The sequence below is a fragment of the Monodelphis domestica genome, chromosome 1 (assembly GCF_027887165.1).
Source record: "Monodelphis domestica isolate mMonDom1 chromosome 1, mMonDom1.pri, whole genome shotgun sequence".
In the NCBI taxonomy this organism is placed as follows: Eukaryota; Metazoa; Chordata; class Mammalia; order Didelphimorphia; family Didelphidae; genus Monodelphis; species Monodelphis domestica.
The window spans coordinates 423,673,191-423,683,051 of record NC_077227.1 but is presented as its reverse complement, the minus strand read 5'-3'; the positions used below and the strand labels follow the sequence as shown (position 1 = coordinate 423,683,051).

Genomic DNA, 9,861 nt, shown 5'->3' with positions numbered 1-9,861 from the left:
TGCCAGGAATTTTTTTTTAATTTTGATAATTGTATTTCAATATAATTGGCTTCTTCCAATATGCTGTATTTTATTTTGTAATTTGATGATATTCTGAGAAGAGTTCCATATGCTTCACTAGACTGCCAAAGGGGACCATAACAAAGAAAGTTCTTCACATCAGCTAACTATATTACATCAGACCACTGACCATGTTCAAGACCTCAGGTATCCTCAGCTTAGTCTATAACTTTTAATGGAAGGAAAGGATATTGTGTAAGGAGAAAGAAAATCTTCCATAAAAGTGTTCTGACTTTGAACTTTGGCACCAATTACTGCCCGACTTCATGTAACCTCTATCCTCTTCAGTTTGTTCAGACAGAGGCCTGGATATTAGTCAAACTCTTTTGTTTTGTGTCCCTATAGCTCCTTCTTTTTCTTTCTCTTTTTCTCCAACCCATTCACCTTCCTCTTCACCCTGTTGCCTGGGTGCTTTGATTTTTGTGTCCAGTCCACCCTTTACTATAAACACATTTCTCTCAATGAAGGGACTGGAAAATTTTAATGTCACATTCTGTTTATCACTGTCCTGCCTCTTGGTGGCTTTTGTATATTCCTGTCATGTATAACCTATGGGTTACAATGTTTGCTTGTCTATACTGAATGACTTCTTGCTTCTGAAAGAATATTCATCTATGTATTAAATTGGCTGAAAAACTCTTTCCCATCTTGTATTGTGGTCCCTATCCTCCTTAAAGGAGTCAATTTACTATTAATCAGACCTTCAACACTGTCAGAGATTCTGTCCCTTCAGCAAGCAGATTACTCAATTACTCTCAAAGTGGATCATGGCTTTTTTTTTTTTTAAAGCGACTTGTTCAAGAGAAGAAAACAGCTTCTCCCAAGATGCCCTCACCCTAAAGTTGTTGTCTTATGATGCTTGGGACATTTGATGCTTGAGTCATTAAAGAAGTTACATCCATAAAGTTTCTGAAAGACATTCTACAAAAAGAAAAATGGGCCACTTGACTATCAAACCAAAATGTCTTTATTAGCATGAGTCATTAGGAGAAGACACAGGGTGAATGCTCTTCTCCTGGTCCCTGAGTTTCTGCTAAGGGTTATGGCATTTCACCAAAAGGAAATCATTCCTTTGCTGAGTAGCCTCCTCAGAGTCCCCTTTATATCCCTATTCCTCAGGCTATAGATGAAGGGATTCAGCATTGGAGTCACTACTGTATACATCACAGATGCGATGGTTCCTGTCTCTGCTGAATAGGAAGACGAGGGCCTTAAATACACTAGGATGACAGTCCCATAGAAGAGAATGACCACAGAAAGGTGGGAGCCACACGTGGAGAAGACTTTACGTTTCCCATCGGCAGAAGGGACTCTGAAGATTGTGGAGATAATGTGGACATAGGAGAACAAAATGCAAGTGAATGGGACCAAACCAGCCAGGGCAGCATCAATGAACATCACCACCTGAAACGTGTCAGTATCCGAGCAGGAAAGCTTTAGAAGGGGTAGGAGATCACAGAAGAAATGGGGGATCACATGGGATCCACAAAAAGAGAACTGAGTCATAAAGAGAGTGAGGGAGAGGGCAATGAGGTGGGAGCAGAGCCAGGATATTGTCACTAGCAGTACACAGCGTGCAGGACTCATGACTGTGGTATAATGGAGAGGAAGACAAATGGCCACATAGCGGTCATAAGCCATGGCAGCAAGGAGGAAGTCATCCAGAAGGGCAAAGGTCATGAAGAAATACATCTGAGTGAGGCACCCAGCATAGGAGATGCTTTGGTGGTGGGTCCAGATGTTCATCAGCATCTTGGGGACTGTAGTGGAAGTAAAACAGTTATCAATGAAGGAGAGGTTGGCCAGGAAGAAATACATAGGAGAGTGGAGGTGGGAGTTGGAGGCAATCGCCAGTATGATGAACAGGTTTCCCAACATGGTGACAAGGTACATGATTAGAAATAGTCCAAAGAGGATCAGCTGATAATCTGGCTGCTCAGAGAGTCCCAGGAGGAGGAATTCAGAGATGCTGGTTGTGTTCCCCCTTCCCATCACCTGAAAAAGACTGATTGGAGGGGAGTCTGGCTAACACATAGAAACCTATAGATGATGGTAGAACTTCCATCAAGAATTTTGGCCTCTGGAATGGTCACTTTGAAAATGGAGCATAATGCCAATATGTGAATCTGACAAGATTACGTCTTTGAACAAGTACAAGATTCCCAGGATAATGTGAATTCTGATAATGATAATAATAAAAAAAATAAACCATATTTCCATCACATATAGGTAGCATGGTATAGTGGATAGACAGCTTATCCCAGATTTAGGAAGTTTTAGTTTCAAATTCTAACTTTGATACATATTAACTTTTTTGAGCAAGTCCCTTAACATCTCTGTTTCCTAGGCATCTCTTTAAGATTTCAAATTTCAGAATAGTTGCTGCTCTCTATATATTGGCAGTAGGACTCTTCTCACTGAGAATTCTTTATATCATTGGATTCATGGATTCATAGGCCAGAAATGAACAAAATGTCCATAGTGCTTTATGGTTTGCATGGTGTTTTCCTCATGACACCACCATGTCAGTATTTTTTTTCTTTTTTTTATAAATGAAGAAACTGAGGCTCCAAGAAAAAAAATCATGCTTCCAATCAAATAACTAGTTTATGTTAAAGCCCAAATTTGAAGCCTAAATCATTCATCATAAACCCACTATTCTTTCCATTATACAATATTTCATTAGAAAAAAAATCTGTATCTTTGACTTCACTATTGTAAACTACTTCCCAGTGAGGAAAATTCCTTTGCCATCAGAGATAATATACTATTCTAAAACTTTATGTCTTAAGTTGTTTTCTGGAGCACTGAGATGCTAAAGAACTTGTCAAAGAAAGATCATGAAGTCATGTATTTCCTACTTTACAGAAATCTCTATTTTCCACCTGCCATCTAGCCTCTCCACACTGTCTTTCTGAGGCTCAGTTTCCTCCAGCCTACTTGTGGCATACCTCAAAACCATGTACTTTAGGGAAGCTAAGTGGTGCAGTGGAGAGAGAGCTAAACCTGCAGGTCTGGACTCCTCTTACTGTATTTAATTTTGGCTTCAGGCACTTACTTGCTATGAGACCCTGATCAAGTCACTTGACCCTGTTTGCCTCAGTTTCCTCATCTGTAAAATGAACTGGAGAAGGAAACTGCAAAGGACTACAGTATTAAAAAAGACTATATAGTTTATAACTTGAAAAATTCTTCCTTATTTCAGTTTTGGAAATGATCTGTGATTTCACTGGTTTGAGTTGTCCCTCAGTTAATGCAGCTCACAACTACTTCATAGATGATCTTTGAGAACTGCTATGTTAGGAAAAATGCATCCTTCAGTCAACCAGGGGACAATTCTCTCTGATCATAACTAAGCTAACCCTTAGAGAGAAAACGATCAGCATGCCCTCACATGGGCTCACAAGTCCATTTTAGTTTGGCAAGACCTTTGAGATCCTGTACCATTCTGGTCAAGATATTTAGATGGAAGATAAACTAGGACTTTAGAGAGGCTGACTACAATATTGTATATTGAGTCAGACACCTGACTTCCTTTTTTGATTGCTTGGGACTAAGTCTGATGGGAGAAAGAGTGACATACACATACTTGTCACTTAATAAATGCTTTCTCCCCCATTCATTCATTCATTTATTAATACCGTCTCACCTCCCTGAGAGAGCAGAGGTGGTGAAGAAAAATCTCAGTCAGGGACTCTCACTGTAGTTAGGGTGAGATCATTCCTTTTTTAGACATTAGTGAAGAGTGAGCCCGAGATGAGGTTTTGTGGATGAATTTTGATCCTAGTCCCTATTCCTGGTCATTATCAGGTTAGGCTAGTATTTGGTACATTACTGGTATTAACAATTATCTGTTCAAACCTGGCCCTTGAGGTAGTATTTAGATTACAGAGTTAAAATCTTCTCACCACTATTCATGGCAACTAAGATATAATTGATATTAAGAGAAAGGAGAGAGGGAAGGTGTGTGAGTGTTTGAATGTGTCTCACCCATCCCATTTCCATCAGTCCTTACCTAGTTTGCTAAGTTGATCTTAGCACACCATCAAGGAAGACATGGTCTGTGCTGTCATTTCACCTCTCCTAAGGATAATGGCAAATTCGCAGCAGGGTGGTGATTGAAGAAGATGAGAGACCAGCCTTGCACATAGCAGAGAAGACAGAGAAGGCAGGATTATGGAAACTGGGGAGCAGGTACCTGGATCCAGGAACAGCTTTGCATTTTTCACATTTTGTTGATTCAGTTGCTTTGGAGGCCACTGAGACACATTCCCCAGCTTCCTCATTAGAGGCCAGAAACAAACTAATTATTTGACCTCCAATTTATGCCTCCTAGGCACAAGGGCCCTAAGTCCTTGAGGCATGTGAGACTCTACCCCCTTGGAATGACCAGTCCTGGTAGCAAAGAAAGGAGCTGCTGCCAAACTTTTTGTCCGTTCCTATCTTCTTCAGTTCTGAACCTAAGATTTTCTGGAAACAAACAAACTAAAGTGAATAGAAGTAATGGAAGATACTTGAGCAGAGGCAGATTTTTGGTTCTATATAAGAAATATTTATTACCCAACATTTAGAGAGGGGGAAAAAGTGAAAAAAGGCTGCCTCAGGAGGAGATCATGAATTCTCCATGCTTGAGGAGATCTTTAGGTAGAGGTTATATGACCACTTGTCAGTGGAGCAATGGAAGATTTTCTTAGTTCTCTTCTAAATCTAGAACTCTATGACAACATATGTAGTCCTAACAGGCTAAGATCCTTATCACAAACATAGACCAGCAGTTAAAAAAGAGACTGTATGACTATCCATCAGCAGTTTCATTGGACCTGCTATGATGTATTTGAAAGAATAGCAAACATGGAGTCAGAAGTTGTACAGTTGTTTTCAGTTGTGTCTGACTTTTTGTGACCCCATTTAGGGTTTTCTTGTCAAAGATTCTAGAGTGGTTTGCCATTTCCTTCTCCGTCTCATTTTATAGATAAGGAAACAGAGGCAAATAAGGTTGACTTGCCTAGCTGGAGACACACAAAAAGTGTCTGAAGCCAGATTTGAACTCAGGAACATGACTCTTCCTGACTCTAGATCTAGCATTCTATCCTCTCTGCCACCTAGAGAAAGACCTGAATTCAATTCCTGACTCTAACCTGTGTAAACTTGAGCAAGTATCTTAACTTCTTTTTTATTAAGACATTTTGTTTTCCCAATTACACATAATAACAATTTTCAACATATGTTTTCTGACGTTATAAGATCCTGATTGTCTCCCTCCTTTCTGACCTTCCCCTACTTTTGGAGATGGTAAGCAATTTGATCTGAGTTATACATGTATTTTCATTGAAACCATACTTCCTTGGTTGTTGTTGTAAGGGAATACTCATATAAAACCCAAACCATCAAATAAAAACTTAAATAAACTAATGTGATAAATATGCTTTGATTTGCTTTCCAACTTCAACAGTTCTTTCTCTGGAGATGGATAGCATTCTTTGTCATAAACCCTTCAGAACTGTCTTGGATCATTATGTTACTGAGAGTAGCTAAGCTTTTTATAATTAGTCATTGAAGTAATAGTTATTCCTTATTTGTCAAATGATGATAGCATTGCCCACACTGCCAACTTCAACCAACCAACCAATCAGTCAAGAAACATTTATTGTACTAGGTGCTGGGAGTGCATTATGCTTTCAGAAGACCAATATATCGAGTAACTATGTAAAACACTTTGGAAACCACCAAGTGTTATATAATTGTCCACTTGTGTGATACAGAGGATTCCTGAATAGGGTAGGTAGAAGGTTGGAGTAGTTGACCTTTGAGTTTGCTTCAATTTCTAAAACTATATGAACAGTATTTATTAATTTTCATATTCAAAATGCTGTGATTGATCTGAAAAATCCAGATTTTCCATCAGATCTTACCCTTTTTTCATTTCCTTGCCTCTGAGGTCTCTGGACAGTCTCATTGTATGTGGACACTCATCTATACTTGGCTACTGAATGTAATTGCTCCCAGCTTCCTTTCTACCTTGGAGGAAATATCCTAATGGTTTTTGCCTACTGAGAGAATTGTTTAACTTTTTAAAGATATTTTTAAAATATTTGGAAAAGAACATCAATTGCTCAATCCATGACCTTGATCATTAAGAAGCAGCCAAGCTCAGCCTTTGATTTTAGGGCCCTCATCAAACTCTGTGAAATGGCTCTTCCATCCATGCTTCTGACATTGACTATTGAACCTCCAAGTTGCATAGTTCTCAGAGCCACATTATCATTGAATATTTCCTACCTTTTCACTTCTCTCTCGACCCTAATTCTTCTTGTCTAATGTCACATATATATCAATGTTATGATCCTAAGAGGCAATAATCCTGTACAATTAGAAGAAATGAGTTCATTTCCTAGTTCCTATCACTTATTCACTATATTATCTTGGATCATTTCAGGGGTGAGATTTGAACTCAGGCCCTGTTTCACCATAGCAATTCCCTTATATAATTATGATTAGATTTGTAAAAAGGATGATTGTTTCATAGGGAGAATGGTCTACTAAATACTGTCTTCAATTGTTTGTACTGCATTTAATCTTTCCTAATTTTATTTGTATATATTGCAATCACATGTGGAAAGATCCTTCTATCACTGAGATAAGCTAATGGGAGTTGTCAACCTTCTAAGAACTTGGTAGAACACCCCTTGGAATAGAACACTGACTGTTAAGAGTTTGGGATAATTCCATTTATTCAGCAATCTCCTAATTTAGCTCTTGAAAAGCTAGTCCATTGTGAAACTGTCCTAGGAAAGACCTTCTCTGTTTATATCAATCACATTGACTCTCCTTTCTTTATTTCTTTGGATCTTTATCTTCTTTGGATCTTTGCTAGATAATTTGACACATTATCTTTAGAAAATGGTGTGATGGTAAGATGGAGACAGAATACCTGCTGGGAAGATTCCTACTTCACTTATTTATTAGTGATGATATTTGGTAAACCATTTTCCCCATCCATGACCTCAGTTATATAGAAAATACAGGTCATATGATTTAGAATTAGAAAGTACCCCATATTAATGTGGTACAGTGGAAACAACTTTAGCTTTGGATCAGAGAACATATATTTAACTTATATTTCTGTCTCCTCCTACCTCTGAGACTTTAGGGAAACTCACTTCACCTCGTCCACCTGTTGATTGCTAAGCCTGCTAAAAGAAAGCCCCAGAAATTAGTCACTTGATGCCATGGACTAACAGTATGGAGAGGCTAAAATAAAAGTGGTTTGGAATGAGCAATGAGGGTGCATGACAATTGATTCAATTTCCTCAACTGAGTCTAGGCTGAAAGTACCATTCAGTAGTTGTGACCATCTTAATTCAGACTTTTTTCAAGACATGTTTAGACTATAGCTGGTTTCTTCCTTCCTGCCCCCTTTTCATACTCCTTCAGTCTCCTTCAATTCATCCAACACAGGCTGCTCTCTCTACTGGTCTATAAAGAGCCCTCTTCCCCCTGTCTCATGTAGTGTTTTTGAACATAATCAGCAACTTTATACCACTCAGCAATGGCCCCTCTGGGGGCTTGTGGAATTGCCCCAGGCTCTGATGGCCAGTCTAGGAATCACTTCTTCCCTCCCAGATATAATCACAGATAACCTAAGACTAAGTAGAGTTAAATTTTTAAAAAATGACAAATTAGAGAGAAAATGAAAGTAAACAAAGTTAGAATTAGATTCATGGAACCTCAGTGTTGAAAGAAATCTGAGAGGTTATCATGCCTAACCTACATGTGAGCAGGAATCCCCTCTACATCATCCCTGACAAGTGGTCATCCAGTTTCCATGTGAACTCCACTACAGATGGGGATCTTACTACCTGAAGCAGTCTGTTCTATTATTTTTCAGCTCCAATCACTGGGAATTTTTTTCTAATAGTGAGCTAAAACCTACTTAGCACTTTCCATAGTTGATTGTAGTTCTGGCCTATGAGGCCAAGCGAAATAAGTCTAATTCTTCAACCTGATCCTTCAAATATTTGAAATCATGACAATTCTCATCACTTAAGTATTTTCTTGACTACTATAATCATTCATCTTTCCTTCCAACAATCTTTGAATGCCTGTCCCCTTTATTTCTTCCCTCTGAATATGACTGTCACTTGTCAACATACTTCCTAAGAAACTCCCAGAAGCCAACACAGTATATCAGAGTGTGAAATTAAAAAAAAAAAACAAAACACAACACAACTCAACAATCTCTCTTGTTCTAGACACTTTTCATGTTGTCTAATGTTATATTAAGGTTTTTTTTTTTTTTGGTGGCCACATAACATTCTTGACATCTATTGAACTTAGAACTTTAAGGTCCATTTCTTAGGAAGTATTATCTTGGCAACTCTCCACACTTCTTGACTTATGCAGTTGATTTTTTTTTTAACTTGGTGGAGTACAGAGTTTATATGACAAGATCTTTCCTCAACATAAATCTGTAGTATTATTAATTTCAGTTTTTGTTCCTGCTGAATTATATTTCCACATTATATACTTAAATATGTCATATATATTCACATAGTCTTTCATTTTTCCATTTTCAGCTCATTTTCTAGAGATGAATATTCATAAGTTTTTCTCTGAATAATAATTCTGCAGTTTTATGTAATGTTCTCTTGGGTCTATTTATTTCACTATTCATTATTTTACATAGATCTTTCCAAGTTAAAAAAATCTCATTGTTTATTCTGCAGTAGTAATATTTTATCCCCACATGATATTTTTTAAAATAATTTTTATTCTGAATTTAACAAATATCAAATGTGGAAAGGAAACAAGACTGACAGTTGGTGGGGGGAAGGGCCAACTGGGAGTGGCAGTTGGGTCCTGTGACTAGCACTTCCTTCCTGCATGGGTTGGACTTGCTTCCTAGTGTTGGAGGAGAGAGGATCTTGTTTGATCTCTTAGTGGCAATATTGGTATTCCACCTTCAGCCCCATCTGTATTTTCTTGCTGAATTACATTGTTATTTTTAGGTATGTCTTGTGTCATGGTTTCTCTTCACTCAGTTGTGTCATCATTTCCTTTAGTTACATCATCTCCTCTTTTATGGCTAAAATAATCACAGCCATTTCATTATCTTTTGCTTTTTTCCCCATAAATTAGATGCACACCCTTTTTTAGGGCATAGTATAATTGGGTTAAGAAGAATAATGCTCCAGCATATGTGGGGATGAATGAAATACATACTTATATTCAGCCATTGCAAAGTTTCATAGATGCTAAGCAGAAAATAAATATAATCTGGAATTGTGACAAAAAATAAGTTGTAAAACATATAAAAGAAATATCCAATCAGGCTAGATAACCCATAGCAAGTAATAGTTTCTTTGCCATCTTGTATCTTGAAAAGCTTTTTGCAAAAGAAAAAATGTTTTTAAGTCTGGCCCTTTAAGAGTCGCCTCCTCCCTTCAGGAGGAGTGGTTTCTTTTGGGTGTGGTATCACTAGGCAGATTAGTTGCACTCAACACTGCTCTAAAAATGGTTACTTTTCACAGTCACACAGGCTTTTGAAATGTATGCAGGCCCAACTTCTCTGACACACCAATTGCCTTCTTTTCCCCAAATTCTTGACAAAATAGGTTGGAAAACCTAGCTGACTCTGCCAAAAACTGTAATATTTATTGGGAAAGGAAATGGGGAATTGGAAAAATGGGGGTATAATGGGAAGGTCTGTATGGGCTATGAAGGAGCCGAGGGGAGAGAGGGAATATTGCTCGGTGAGGCAAAGGAGAGTGATGCCTCCTGCTGAGAGGAAGAAGCAAGAGT

General features: G+C 38.1%; 1 protein-coding gene across 1 annotated transcript; it reads right to left on the bottom strand.

The window, feature by feature from the left end:
- Nucleotides 1-931: 931 nt before the first annotated feature.
- Nucleotides 932-2,558, bottom strand: LOC100017559 (olfactory receptor 1G1). The gene has a single exon (XM_001371044.3). The coding sequence runs from the start codon at nucleotides 2,050-2,052 to the stop codon at nucleotides 1,111-1,113; it is 942 nt and encodes a 313-aa protein (XP_001371081.3). The 5' UTR covers nucleotides 2,053-2,558; the 3' UTR covers nucleotides 932-1,110.
- Nucleotides 2,559-9,861: the final 7,303 nt, after the last annotated feature.

Excerpts from the sequence above, each read along its gene's own strand:
- LOC100017559 (XM_001371044.3), bottom strand. The coding sequence starts at position 2,052 with ATGGGAAGGGGGAACACAACCAGCATCTCTGAATTCCTCCTCCTGGGA.